A 15,851-nucleotide genomic window follows, 5' to 3' on the forward strand; every position below is an offset into this window, starting at 1 on the left:
GCTGACACTGCCCTGTAGGCAGGGCCGTTCCTTAGGGCTCCCCTCTCCCGCAGCCCCCCACCCCCATCCCTGAGGACGGGAAGAGACCAGCAGCGCGGAGGGGCGGAGATTCGCCCAAGCCAACGGCAGGAGAAGGGGTCAGCACCTCACTGGAGTGAGAGCAGTGGCACAACCAGGGGCGGCGCCCCGGATCTCCCGCGCTTTCCCTCTCCTCCCTTCCCCCGCCCATTAAGCGCTCACACGCTCTAGTCTCCCTCCCTCCACCATGCAACTCCACCATTGACCAATCACAATGGGGCTGTCAGAGGCTTCCGCCAATGACTACTTCTCTCGCCTCGTCCTCTCGCTTGGAAGCGGCCCAATTACAAAAGAGGAGCGGCACCAGTCAGAGGGCAGTCGGTGTCCCCCAATCCGCAGCTCGACATGGGGCCCGGACCAATCAGAGAGGAAGCCGCTTCCGTCCAGAACCAATGGGCGCTCTGGAGCGGGGCGGTGGGGGACGGGCCGTGAGAGAAGCTCGGACAAGAGCGCGGCTGTGGCAGCTCCGCCTCCTTTCAGTGGGTGCGCGGCCGGCTCCCCCTCCCTCCCTGCCCTGCCCGGCCGGTCTCTGTCTCTCTTTCCCTCTCGCAGCAATGGCGGCGGCGGCGGAGCAGGAGCAGCAGCAGTTCTACCTTCTCTTGGGCAACCTGCTGAGCCCGGACAATACGGTCCGCAAACAGGCCGAGGTGAGGGACGCCGGCGCCGGCCTGTCAGCCTCCCGCGGCCGCCGGAGGGGAGCAGGCAGCGGGGCTGGCCCGGCCCCACGTGTGAGCAGCAGCTGGAGGGGTGACTCGCGGACGCGGCTGGCCCGCTCTGGCCGCGGAGGCCGTTTCGGCCGTTAGTTCGGGGGCGGGTTCAAACGGTAGCTGTCCCAGGGCCTGCCCCTCCCCTCCCCCGGGGCCTGCGCCGCCGCCTCAGCCCTCGGCGTGTGTGTGCGGCCGCGCTGCTCCCCCTCAGGCCTCGCAGGGCCGGGGGCCGCCGCGCTTGGTGTCCCTGGCGGTCACCCTCTGCCGGGGCTGCTCAGCTCTGCGGCTGTCGGAGTCTGCCCCAGATACAAGGCGGGGCAGCTCCGTCGGCGTGGCTAGGCACCGAGAGCGGGCACCGGCCCCGCGTCCGTGACCCGCCCGTGTAGGATGGGGGGGGGGGGGGGAGTTAGCGGGAACTGCTGACACGGTGAAGCGCCGGGAGGGGCTGTGCTCTAGGATGAGGCCCGGGCTGAGAGACGCAAATAGGAGCGATTCACTCAGCTCGCCCCATCCAGGGCTTTGCACCCAGGAGCTCTTCAGGCAGCCGTGTCGTGTCTGTCCTTCAGGTGCTGTCCCTCCGTGCGCGGATCTCTCTCTCTCTCTCGCCTGAGGAGAAGCCCCTTTGAGAGTCTTGCTTAACTCTTCGTGGTCCCCTTTTTGTGGTGTAATCCTCTTCTCTCACTTCAGAATTGGTCGTCTGTGGAGGGCCAGTAGCATCTAAGTGATGTTCTCCTAAACGGAGCCTTTTCTACATAGTGAACGTTATTATCAGCCAAAACTTTTCACGTGTCACTTCAGCAAAAATGCTTTGTAATCAGTAAACTCGGCTAATTCTCTCCCCTCCCCCACTTAAGAGTCACTATTGTCAACCTAATGGGAAATCTCTCTTCTATTGAATTAAATACCAGCGTCTGGTTTAGACCATGAATTCCTATTGGATGGCTGTGCTGGGTCTTTTATCTCTTACATTGTTTTAGCGGTCAGCAGAGTTCAGCACATTCTTTCATAAGGAATAATCCTCTTTTTCCCCATACCAAAATGAAACCTCAGTCTGATTCTTTTTCTTTCTGGTCATACATAGTAAGAGCACATTGAAGTTGAAAACTGTTTGTAGGTAGCAAAGCCACCAGACTTACAGTGAAGCAGCAAATGATGCTCCCACATTCTGGAATGTAGTGGTTAAAATATAGACTGTAAAGACATAATTGTGTGACTTGATTTTTCCCATTTTGATGCCCAGAAGTGTAGCAAAATTACACTTGTGCACGAATTAGGTTTTAAAAAAATTGAGAGAGTATATTTGCACAATGTATTAAAGCAATGTTAAAAGATAGTGGAAAATTGTATAACAACAATTATAAAATCCTTTTCAGAAAGGGATAAATAAAATTTTGTATAGTTTACTTTGTGAAAAGTTTGCTTTGACTATATGTGTATCAACTGCACATTTGTCAATTCCGATGTGAAGTCAATCAAAACAAAAATAGCTATTGCATGTGACTGACTATACCAGACTGTTGAACACTGTGTGTTGCTTTTGTATTCAAATACAAACAGAGTAATACCATGTACTTTTTTATTTAGGTACATTGAACTTGATGTTTGGTTTCTCTGTTTCGTCTAGACATAATGGAAATAGTTGGATAATGAGTTTTTAGTTTCTTGTTCCTAAAACAAATTTCTCTTCCCAAAGTTTGTTTATAAATTTTAAATGACTTAATCTGTACTGTTTTAAAAATCAATTTGTGTCCAAAAATACTCTCTCCAAATATGCTTTTGCTTGGGAATGAGCAATGTTTCTCTTGTGAATTTTTAGAATATTTTTTTCCCTAATACGTTTACCATTAATTTATTTCTGTCCTAAAATGATGGTTTCTAATCTTAGCCTTGCAATATTTAGTTTGTTTAGTTCAAACAGTTAAAAATTCATCTACCTAACTGGTTACTAAGAGTTCAGGTAACTCTGAAAATACATTTAGAGTAGTATGATTTGATTTTACTTCAGTGAACAATGTTTCTGGTTTGCATATTATAGCTAGTTTACTTTTAAGGTCAAGATTTTGATTAATTCTAATAAGTAGATTTTTAAGTGACATTAAGTATATTCCAGGAAAAAGTATAGAACAAGTGTATATAGCAAGCATAAAAGTATAGAGAAAGCATATTCCAGGGAAAAGTATAGAGCAAGTGTATTCTTGCTCTATACAGAAATCTCATTAATGTCAATTAGTTATGTGCTTAATATGAACATATTACCCTGGAAAATGGCTGTATGTTCTTTGGAACAAATCCTTAATTAATGAATATTTATAGCTTAGACACAAGTACACAGATCCTTTTCATTCTTGGGCCCCAGTATGACACTTTTTCTTAAATTCCAGAACCTCTGAAGGACAGCCGTTTCAAATAAATGCAGGAACTAGTGCTTAGTTGCTTGTTGAATCTCTTATGACTGCTCTCTTAGAATTCATTGTTCCAGAATTTAGCCAGCCTAGATACCGTCAGCCTTTGTAAATAACGTGTGATTACATACAGTGTTGCAAGTTAGTTGCACTAATATCAGGTGTCAGTGGCTTGAAATTAGTGTAGAATGGTACTATTTAGCTAATGTGCAAACCTAGTAAACCCTTAAAAAAAGACAATATCAAAAGCTTGTTATTAAATCTTTCATAAAATACACAACTGTACCCTTATTGGTATACTATGTATCATGAATAACTAGAACTTTTGAGTACTAGTACCAGCTTTCCCACTGACTTGCTATGTGGCTCAGGTAAGTCACTTGAGAACTTTATGCCACCATTTCTCTGTCTGTACAGATGGGAATAATTATCTCAAAGGAATGTTGAGGATTAACTGGTTAGTGTTATAAATATTTAGAACACTAACATGTTACAAATGAAAAGTACATTTTAATGCACCAAGCTTACAAACGTGCAAAATTTAGTAATCCGTGCAGTCGCTTTCCATGTCATTAATGACTTTCTACTGTGTTACTACTGAGTAGTAATAGCTGTTAAAACTAAACTCTTAAATCAAATTGGAACCTTTAAAGAGGGCACAAGAACTGCTTGAGATTAGTTGCACAGCAAAATTCAGGTGCTTGGTACTATGTTAGTCTTCTGAATAGTGTGTAAGGTTTAAAAACCTATTTAATTCAAAATCTCAGGAAAATGTACCTGTCCCAAACTGATAACATACTGTTATAATACTTTGCAACACTTACACAATTGACTCAAACCATCTTGCTAAAAACTGGTTCCTTCACTTCTTTCATCCAGTCTCAAAGAATAGTGGACAGTTAAGTTCATTGACTGCAAACCAAACTCCATAATATTTCCTTCCTTAGAATTTGGATCTCTCTACTTTACATTTGACAAGTCTGCTAATGTATTTGTCTTGCTGCTTCTAAGATTGTCATTGGAATATTCCCCAGTAAGATTGGGGTGGAGGGTGGGCAGCAAATGTGGATTATAGAATAATAAAAAGCTCACAATCTAAAAGAACAAGTAATGTGAAGAGTAAAACAATAGTAATTTAAATATTTCTTTTTCCCATGACCTTCCTCCATGTTTTTAGTTGGCAACTTTTTTAGAGCAGCACAGTAGAAATGGGAGATTTGAAGGAGAAGGATTGTACTGGTTTTACAGTTCAAGGAGGGCATTGCACATACAACGGGTGGTGTGAAAGAAAATATGAAGATGGTTGTAGGTTAAGTGGACAAATGGGCGGTGGAGGTTGGTGCACTGGTGAGATGGGGGTGGGAGGGAGATGTATGAAGAATCAAAAAGATGGGAGGGTTAGAGTTATTTAAAGGCCATTAAAGTGAGGACAAGAAGCTTGAACGTAATGTAGTACAGTAGAACTTCTGTAGTACCAGAATTACGAACTGACCAGTCAACCACATACCTCATTTGGTACCAGAAGTATGCAGTCAGGTAGCAGCAGAGACCAAAAAAAAAAAGGAAATACAGTACCGTGTTAAAAGTAAACTACTAAAAAAATAGGAAAAACAGCATTTTTCTTCTGCATAGTAAAGTTTCAAAGCTGTATTAAGTCAATGTTCAGTTGTAAACTTTTGAAAGAACAACCATAATGTTTTGTTCAGAGTTATGAACATTTCAGAGTTACAAATAACCTTAGTTCCCGACAAAGTAGGTATTCACCCACGAAAGCTCATGCTCCAATACGTCTGCTAGTCTCTAAGGTGCCACAGGACTCTTTGCCGTCTTAGTTCCCGAGGTGTTCGTAATTCTGAGGTTCTACAGTAGAAAGGGGGAAGTCAGTAGGAGTTCAGAGTACGAATGGGGGGGGGAGGGGGAATAGTTGTCCAGTTCTGAAGGCACCACCACTTCCAGCAGCAGCATAGAAGTAAGTAAGGTTGGCAGAGGGGTGCTAAGTCTGTTGTGAAAAGTGATGACAGTTTCTTCATGAGCTCCCCCAGTATTAAACAGTAACTATTTAAAAAAAAAAAAGCTTTTCTGCGTATAACAATTTAATAAAAAATGTTTTAATTTAAAAGCTGTGAGAAAAGGTAAATTCATTTTAAATGGGGTTATGAACTTATTTTTTATATTGAACATTATTTAAATGCTGTGCTTTTAATTTATAAAGGAGATGGCACTCTGAGGCTTGCTGTGTGAAAGGGGTCACCAATACAAAAAATTTGAGAACCACTGGTTTAGACTGAAGGGACAAGAGATTGGACTGTAGTTGTGGAGAGGAGTCACAGATAGATTTGTTGGGAATGGGGTTGATGAGAACAGGTTTGTATTTTGAGCAGAAGTTATCTAAAAGTTTGTGTTGGGTGTTTACACATGTGAACTTGGTTAGAATTTGAGTGGGAAAAATGGGTAAAATATTTTAAAGGGGTTACTTTTCTTTCTGAAAAATCTTACTACAAAGATGAAGTGCATTCTTATAAATAAAACTTGCTCACACATCTGAAATATCAGTTGAAAATTCACACTTGGGTCACATTCTTTTGTCTACAAAAGCTTCTGATATTTGATCCCAGTCTTAACTTAGGTCTTTGAAATAAATCTTCATTACAGGCCTGAGTTAGAGATACAATACAATCTTTCTGAAAGTGTATAAGGCAATTTCCTTCCAGCTCTCAGGAGGTAAGATTTCATATTGCCAAGCCTTTTTTAATTTTACAAAATATTCCAAATATTTACTACATTTGTGACAATGTACTTTGTCAACTTAATTTTATGTATATGATGTACTATCGTTTTGTTTAATAATTTGCAATGGATTCTCCAACTGGAGCAATTAAGGTTCTTAATGTTAATGCCACTTGCATGTTTTCCAGCAGTAACTTGCTGGTAGTAACCTCTTCTCTTTTCTTTATGTCCAGGAAACATATGAGACTATCCCAGGCCAGTCCAAGATCACATTCCTTTTACAAGCCATCAGGAATGCTGCTGCTGCTGAGGAGGTTTGTGTTAAGAATCATTCTGCAAAGTGTTCAGAAGGTTACTGGGAGGGGAGGTAAGGGTTTGGAGGAGGGGTGTGTGTGAGCTGTTTCATTGCAGGGGTGAGTGACTGAGTGACAAATTTGGCATTGTTTTTCTATAGTGAGTCGTGCTGAATTCAGCACATTTAGGAAGAGCTGGGTTTAGATTTCATTCATACGTAGTTCATTGTATGTATCAGTGGATTTGTTATACATTGTCTTAAGTTTCCTAATTACTAATTCTGTTTTGGGGATTTACAGTGGCTGCCTGTACCTGCCTTGCTTCCTGCGTGTACATTGTCTCAGCTGAAATAACAAATGGTCCTTTTTCCTAGAAAAGCTTATTCACAATATTTTTTACATGAATGTATATGTGTGTATTACAGTAGTGTCACCTATAGCTATGGTTGACAAATTAGTTCATTCAAAGGCCCTGTTTTTAAGTGTAACCCTTGGGCTGAAATTTCTAATGTTTCTTAGACAAAAAGTGAATTGCTTAAGTTCTGTTTGACTACTTTTAAGGTAGCTGACCATGAGGGAAAGGTGTTTTTAAAGTGTTAACTATTCACATATATTTTGTGCTCTACTGGGGAAAAAAATTTCTGTAATTGATCAGAAAGACTGGCATTAGTTTAGAACTTGGGTTTGGTAACTATCAAACACTAAATGAAGTTGACTTGTGTACTGTAATGTAAAAAAATTTACAAAGCGTGTCTCTCAGTTACTCACTTTGTTTGGGAGTGTTTGCACATTACAGAATATCCTGCAGTTCAGAAGTAATTAATCTTAAAGTACTTATCTTTAGACACCTGGACATGTAAAGTGGAGAACCACTAACTTAACATCAGAAAACTCAAAATCATTTTAGAAATGTAAGAGAGTACTTAATTTGTTAATATACAGCTTTAATTGGAAAGTTGTTGCTGAATCATGAAAAGATGTTTGATATCATTTAGAATTCCTCTATAAATATTGGAAGAAAAACATGAGAGCAGCAGTGTTATCCTGGTCAGGCAATGATCCCCTATATATATATATAATATCACATTTTTCCCTAACAGTTTAAAGACTTAATGTATTTAATGATACTGCTAATCTCCCAGATGCTAAACCACCTTCTTCCTTTTACAATCTCTCTCATTATTAAGCACCTCTGATTTTGGACAAGAACTAAGCATCTTAGGAGTCTGAATCTATTATTGCAAGTTGCTAGCTGCATAAAGCTGAGGATGCTTAATTCTTGTCCAAGATCAGAGATGCTTAAAGCCTTGTGCATCAGAGATGTCTTCTAATTTCAGAAAATTGTGGAACCCTCTTTTATGCATTTATATCTGTCAGGGAAAATAAGGTACTTTGCAATCTTTTCCTTCAGAAAGTTGTCTTGGGCTCTAGATGTCATATTTGTATATACAGTTAGAGAACTACTTCAGATTGAGCAGCTTTCATGTTATTTGTCTAAACTTATGCTTATAAAGTCCCACTTGATTATGTTCTCCACAAAGTACTATTGTATTGCTTTTCAACCCTCTAATTTTAAAAAAAGGTAAAATTGGCAAGAATCAGGGTGGTCTTGGGTTTTCAGGAGCTCCAGAGTCCTGCTGCTGACCAGCCTTGTGGCCTTGCGTGAGTAACAGCACTTTGCCCCACCCTTAAAATAAGAATGATACTTTCACTCTGTAAGGGATGTGGTGAGCATTAATTAACTAATGTTAGTCCTTTAGATCTTCAAAGCCAGTTTCCTCTTTAGTTTCATCTTTGATGCTACTGGTACTAGTAATCACTTTCTTTTTTTAAAGGGGATGAATATTTCATAAGTCATCTTCATTGCGCACTCTGTTGGCTAACGGATCTTGGATTACTGGTTTCAACAACTAAGGATATTGTAATCTTAAAATACTGGATCCACAGGCAGGATCTTGTTCGATCCAGTTATGGATTTTATGTATTTGTGGATGTTTTCCTTTACAGAATAATGGATTGAGTTATGAAACATACATCCCCCCTGAAATTCTTGTCAGATTCCCCAATGAATGTGGATGATGTCTGTGAATCCAGAGTGGGTCCTATCTAGTTGCATATATGAATGAGCAATGTAGTAACACATTAATTCTGTTTTAGGAGTGTCTCTAGCACCCATCAACATAATAGCTTATTTCTGAAGCAGTGTGGGGAAAAGCACTAGACTGGGACTTGGGAGACATGGATTCTGTTCCTGGTTCTGCCTCTGGCCTGGTGGTGGTGTGACCTTACACCTCAGTTTCCCCATCATTTAAAATGGGGGTGATAATACTTAAACCTCCTTTATAAAGAAGGTTTGAGATCGACTTATGAAAAGAGGTTAGGAGCTAAATATTTGTATTGGCTTCATCTTTCTTTCTTAATTTATCTTTGCGTATATATTTGTAGGGTTGGACAGTTGACCAGTCAGAAAATAATTGGTCAGTTGACCAGTCAAATATTGGTCAAACAATGTCTCGTGTCAGTAACAGTCAAGGATTTTAAAGGACTAATTTATTAGAACAACAACAGTGAGGGGGGAACTTTGATCTCTAGTAGGTTTAGCTTTAGATACTTATGCCTAATTACAAAAAACAAATTACTTAACGGAGTTATTTCAATTGAGAAAAATGTGAAGCACAGTGAAATTACTTTCTAAAAACTGAAAGAATTATTATCTTTTTTTTTAGCAAAGTTAGTTTAGTATTTACATGTGAACTTTATTCAAGGCTGAACAGTTAGAGGGGGGAAAAAAACCTAAACAGAAATAAAACACAGCAACTATAAGAGTCATTTTTAAATGCACTTATGCTAGGTAAGCAGCAGAGCAGCCCTTCAATTATCTTGCTTTACATTATCAGCTTCAACTGCTTCATCAATATCTTTATCATCAGAATCTTCTCCATTTTATGTATATTCAGTCAACTCTTCATCTTCCATTTTCTTTTCTAATCTTAATCTAGTCTTGATATGTACAGTGGTATTGTAACTTTGTCAGTCCAAGGATATTAGAGAGACAAGTTGAAAGTGATCTCTCTCTATCTAACCTATCAGTCCTCATCCTCAAAGGAACACTGCACAACACTTTCAAAAAACAAGCCTGGGAGCTTAAGTTCATAATCTTGTGTGACAGTAAAAATCGTGATCTTAAATAAAGACACTGTTGTGGGGGGATCCCCGGGGTACAACCTGGCATGGGGGTACCACTGTGCCCCCTTAACTCTCCAGCTTGGGCTCTCTCACAATGCTTTTAGTGACAAGCAGCAAACCCCTATAGGTGCTGCTATCACTCAACACAAGAGCATGTGGAGCCCCACACCCAGTTAGATTGCATAAATGCTCCTAAAGCACTCATGAATCACACAGAGAAAGGCACCAGCCAGTTCCCCCCAGCTCCCTAGCCTGGCACCCCCCGGACTATACTGTCTTGCCCTGGTCAGAAGCCTGACCAGCGGAAGTTTATTACTCAGTCCGCCCCTCCCTCAATGTGGAGAGGACATATACCAGCCTTTGTACCTGAGCTGACATTTCCTACGCACTTCAACCAAACCACAGTTTTAGGTAAAATATAAACAAATTTATTAACTACAGAAAGATAGATTGTAAGTGGTAGGCATAAAAGTTCAGATATTTACTAAAGAAAATAAAAGTAAGTGCATAGTCTAAATCTTAAAACTTATTAGCCTAGGCAGTATTTAGAGCAAGCAGTTTTCTCACCCCCTGGATGTTACATTCTTAATACACAGACTTCTCCGAGAAGCCTGGACCAAACTCCTCAGATGAAGTTTTTGTCTTCTCAGGGTTCTTGTTGCTTCCAGCATAGGTGGGGGAGGAGAAAGGCAAAGGAATGCTGCTTTGTTCCCTATTTTATATCCTTAGTCCATGTACCTAGAAGACACTTGCCCAGACGTGTCCTGGCAGGCTTTGCTGAGTCACTGGGTTGAGCAGTCCCCTGGTCTTGTGCAACTGTCATTGAATTGTAAATCCATTGATTACAACTTCCCTGCTGATTAATGGTCATTGAGCACCCCTCTGGGAGCGGTTTGCCTTTTTTGTATATCAGTAACAACCATGCAGCAAAATGTCATAACTTTATACATACTAATGATACACATATTTGGGCAGAACAGTGGGTTTCATCAGATTGTGACCTTTCATATGGTATCTTACATGGCATACTTTGTATGAAATATATCATAAATATATGATGGTATGAATATGGGGGTTCCACAGTGCTGCTTTGAGGCACAGAATGCCACAAGTGGATTTATGGCTTATTACAACAATCTAACCCTCTAAGCCCCTTCTTGTCCTATGACTGCAGGGGTGTTACCGCCCACTTCACCTTGAATGTTCCCTTAGAATACATGCTAACTGCTTGTGCTAAACTATCTGTTCAGTCTTGTAGTTAGCTGTGATGCTCATAGTACCTTTCACAGACCTGGAGACGAGCTCTGTGTAGCTTGAAAGCTTCTCTCTCACCAACAAAAGTAGGTCCAATAAAAGACATTACCTCACCCAGCTTGCCTTTTTAGTCCTGAAACACTGTTGCCAGCTTCCAAGCAGTGGAGGTATTGTGTTTATTTCTAGGTTTTGAAAGGATGATTCCCCAAATCATCCATTTTTTTTTTTTTTTTTTTTTTTTTGCATCTGCAATAGCACGCAGAAGGACTAAAATAACTTCTGCCACTGTAGCTACAGTGCAGGGACCAACCTTTTTCACTGTCATGGAGCAAACTGTTTTGATTCAACTCCTGGGACAGCACTCCACATTGTCTTATTACTTAATGGGCTTCTGCTTGTTTTATAATTTGCTGCCTCTGTCTGAATTGTTAGTTCACTGTATATCCTTGAAAATTTGCAACAGCTGTAATGAAGTCATATGCTGAATCAGTCATTATCAGCAAGGCCTTGGCCCTGGAAGCATGGATCAAGAAGATAGGCAGCATTTGTGCCAGAGTGATCACTTGATTTTCTGTGCTATTATTTTGTCTCTATTTTCAGCTTTTGTAAGTGGACTTTGTTCAGTATTCTCACAGATGTTTCTTAATGTTCAGGAGCTTGTTCTTCTCATCATACAATGCAGAACTATCATTTCATATTCTGAATGGACTGTGCTATTGGTTCAAGCAATGAAATGAATTTTGAGTTGTGCATCTGAAAGATTGACAAGAATGTCAGTGCAGATTACTCTGGGAGAACACCTGGCCGCTCTTTCTTTACCAGTGGCTGACTGAAATCTTCTTGCATATTTGAAGATTTTTGATACATTTAATGGAAGATGCTCCTCAAGTATGATATGGCAAGTGCTGTACTAAATGTTGCTCAGAAATGGCTGCGGGCACTCATTTGTTTTTTGGAAAAATTGGCAATGCTTTTCACTTTACATGTAATGAGAAAATTTTCAGATCTGCAACATAACCAATGAAAAGCTGCATCATATGGGCAGCAAATCCATAACACACGGTGTGGATACTCAATCTACAGTGCCCAAGAAGCTTTCATGTTAGCGGCATTGTTAGTCACAACCAAAATAACCTTCCAAGGATCCAAGTCATTCATTATCTTGGCAGAAGTCAATTTTGTTTTTTTATAAACTTTGGATAATATTGATCTTGATTTTTTTTTCAGTGTTTTTATCCATTTCCACTTTCACAGTTGTATGAAATTTTGGGTTTAAACTTTTTCTTTTAAATTTTTATCAGTTTTAATTGTTTGCAATTGTTTGAAATTATGGGCAGGTGAGGCAATAATTTAATGACTGTCTCTAAGTTCTTAAGCAGCATTTTTCTTACTTTGCCTGTCTGTAGATGTTGATTATTATCAATGGAAATATTTTTCATTGATGTTTGAAATCGATGTTCACTGACACTTCACTGATAAATATCTAACCTACCAAGTCTTACATTTTTTAACTGGTCAGCAATATACTGGGCTGTGTGGTGAAGCTCAGTTGTGCATTGGAGTGAACATGAAATAGTGAATGTTGCTCCATCCATCAGACACTAGACACGCGAGGAGCTTACTCAAGAAGAGGACTAACTTTCACACTGCCCATTTTGGCATTCAGAAGACTTCCTGCGAGCTGTTTCCTACTCGATGCTTTGTAAATTGAAAAAATTCTAGCATACAAAGGTTTTCAATTATGTATGAAATGGTGTACTGCAAACAAATACCTCTAGCAAACATTTGTTCAAGTTTATTTTTCTGGTGATGGGACCAAAAAACTTTTTAATATCAATTCGATGAACATCTGAAGAATTTTCCAGTGGGTGGTAGTTTTCAATGCTAAAGCAGATGAAGTAGCAAAGTTCTTATTAGAAGATGAAATGGGATTCGCTTCGCTTTTTGTCATTATCTCACTATCTTCCTCAAAAGACACTGTTCAGGATGGTACTGCTGAAGATGAAGTAGGAGAATGCACTGAAGAAAATTCTGCTGCAGACTAGGTTTCCCTTTCTTGCTGTTTCACTGCAGTATCTGTCTTTGACAGTAGGTGGACACCTCACAAGAATTCAGTTGAGTTTCTCCGTTTTATCAAGGTGTCGTACTCCAAGCAGAACACTTACAGTTAGCTTTAACAGTTTTTCCATGTCTAGTAAAATTTCCATACAAATTATTTTAGCTTTCCTGACTTTGTGTAATTTATTATGCCATTATAATGTGTGTCTATTGGTGGAATGCTTTCTGGTTTATGAAGTATCCCTTGTCGTTCAATCAGTAGCCATTCAGTTGTTTCTAACTGCTGCTGTTTCAGAAGATTCCAGCCAATCAATATTTTTGGGCATGTTTCCCCTGCATCCTAGGAAACTATGGACTCCCAGATCACATAGGGTATGTCTACACAGCAATGTAAGCCTAAGGTTGATGAGACTCAAGACAGCTGACCTGTGTCAGGGAACCCTGGGCTTGAGAGCGTCTACACTGCATTAACCCTTGGTTAAGAATTTTCTGACCCATGCTCAAACCTAGGGCTCTGGCATCCACATTGCAGTGCACAGATCCAAGTCAAAGCAACTCTATCCCAGAGTGCCTAGTGTCGCTTTCTCCTCCTCCTCTCCCCCCACACCCCCGTGTCGACACTATTCCTATGAATGTGTTGAGTTAATTTCTGTATCTTTGACTAGTCCATATTATAAGCTCTTCAGGGCAGGGACTGTGTATTTTAACTTGTTTAATGTGCTTTGTAAACTACCATGTATACTGATGGCCTGTTACACAAATAAAGATATATACACACATATGTTTGTTTCGGAAGATTCCAGCTAATGAAGATGCTCCACTTTCAGTTAGTTCCCAGCAGGTGGCATTAGCATCTAGTAAAATCAGTGATCAAAACATTTAAGTAGACTGGCTAAAAGGTGGCACCAGGGTGCAATCAAAAAGATAGACCAGTGCCTTCTTCAGGGTATTCTTGCTGGAATGTTTGCAACATTTGACCATGGTCAAATAGGTATTTAATTTATCATTATTACCAATTGACTGACTTTCCTATGTATTTGTATGATTCTCTCATCACCATAATATTTGAGCACCTCACTGATTAAATATGTACAGTGAATTCTCTAGTAGGCTTTAAGAACTTCTGTCCTTTGCCTTGATTGATATCTGCCTTCCCTTTTCCCCTTCCTATCTTATCTAGATATCAGTTGTAATTTTGCTTCTTTCTAAATATCTAAAATCGGATATTTTAAAGATTTTTTGGTTTTGATTTCTAAAAAATATAAATTATCCATCCATCCATCCAATTGTCATAATTGAAAAATATATACTAAGGAAAAATACATCTAGCTGCTTCCCCAAACCAGAAAGAGCAGAAAAAACTCTGCTGCAACTATTGATTCGGGTATCTTCTTAATAAAATTGAGTACAAATTTCTGCTCATGGTGAAGTTTTGTGGGGTAAAACTGCCATCTGTGAACAAACTTTAATAATTTCACAGTTCCTTCATAACTCCTTGGATAACTGTGAGATTGCTTTACAGCAGTAGTTTTTTCATTTGCAGATCTCTAAAAAAAATTTCAAATGGAGTTGTGGACCCTTTTGGAAATTTTAGGCCCCACAGGTTGAAAACCATATGGTAATGACAACCTCTTGCAGACCTCTTTGACGTCGTCTGTGGTCCCCCATGAGTCTGCTGACCAAAGCTTGAAAACCACTGCTTTACAGAATATTCAGCTACTGTGTAACTTACTAAACATAATCAAAGCTCCTTTCATTTAACAGAACTTGTATTCCCCCTCAGACACTAGCACTTGTCTTCTATTGTCATTTTTGCTGACATTTTACAGTGACCCTGAAGCTAGAGGCTTTTGATTGAGCTCACTCAATGAGATTTTAAGCATGTGCTTAAAGTTAAGGAAATGGCTAAAAGTTCTTGGGGGGCGGGGGTGTATTGGAGTTCAAATAAGTGGGATGTTTGGATCTGAATATCAAAGTTAATATGTTATAATTCTTGTGGGGAAAGAGTACAAAATTTGCTGAGACACATCATACAAAATCACCTTTTGGGGAGGTTAGGACACATCTGTTTTAGTTTACAAAAAACAACAAAACCCTTAAATCTGTGTGAAAAGACAGTGCTACATTTGAGAAAGGATTGATGAGAGTTTTTATTTTTGAAAAATGTACCTCAACTAAACTACATACATACCTTATCCTCTTTCCAAGTAAATAATTTGATTAAATGGCTTATCAAATGGATTGTGTATAAAAGTGAAACATTTCATAGGAGGAGAACTAATATCTTGCTTATGAGACTTCTTCCAAGGAAAACATAGTAATATATGCAATATCTTTTTGCAATAGGCTAGACAAATGGCAGCTGTCCTTCTACGACGTCTGTTGTCCTCTGCGTTTGAGGAAGTCTATCCAGCTCTTTCACCAGATGTTCAAACTGCCATCAAAAGTGAACTGCTGTTGATTATTCAGATGGAAACACAGTCTAGTATGAGGAAAAAAATCTGTGACATTGTTGCTGAGCTGGCCAGGAATTTAATAGGTATATTATGTATATGCAGTGGTCACTACCTTTATGTACATACCTATATGTAAATATCTGCATCGTATTTTGGTTCCTAATCTCAAGAAGAATTTCAAAGTACAGTAGCTAACTTTTTTAAAAGAAAGCAAGTCTAGACAGAAGTGTAAGTAAAATGGTTAAATATAAAATATTGCAGCTTTAAAACCCAACTTAATGTCCAAGTTTGTACTATGTTGACCTTTGTTATCTATAGGGTCCTATCAAGTTCACGGCCATGGAAAAAAATGGCACGGAACATGAAATAAGCCCTCCCCCATGAAATCTAGCTATTGGAGGGATGGGAGAGGAGTGTTCACTGGGCACTAGCTAATAGTCGCCGGGGTGGGAAGAGATAGGACTTGCTCTTCCCCTGCACAGCTAGTCTTGGGGAGTGGGGGAGATCAGATTGACCTCCAGCTACCCCGCTGCAGGAAGCCCTGGGGCTGCTGCTCAGATGCAGAACTTCCTGCAGCAGAGGGAAGTATTCGGAGGTGGGTCTGATCTCACCTCTGAGAGTGGCCGTGCAGGGGAAGAGCAAGTCCTGTCCCTTCCCAGCCCAACTCGGACTAGCAGCTTGAAGCTCCCG

General features: G+C 40.1%; 1 protein-coding gene across 1 annotated transcript in view; it reads left to right on the plus strand.

Moving 5' to 3' along the window:
• Positions 1-570: 570 nt before the first annotated feature.
• The window catches only part of IPO5 (importin 5), an 82,100-nt gene continuing 66,819 nt past the window's right edge, over positions 571-15,851 (plus strand). Inside the window, exons 1-3 of the mRNA XM_074962851.1 lie at positions 571-725; positions 6,148-6,228; positions 15,052-15,244. Coding sequence (XP_074818952.1) covers positions 633-725; positions 6,148-6,228; positions 15,052-15,244 — 367 coding nt within the window. The 5' untranslated portion in view covers positions 571-632. The remainder of the gene's footprint in view (positions 726-6,147; positions 6,229-15,051; positions 15,245-15,851) is intronic.

The sequence above is a fragment of the Natator depressus genome, chromosome 1 (assembly GCF_965152275.1).
Source record: "Natator depressus isolate rNatDep1 chromosome 1, rNatDep2.hap1, whole genome shotgun sequence".
Lineage (NCBI taxonomy): Eukaryota > Metazoa > Chordata > Testudines > Cheloniidae > Natator > Natator depressus.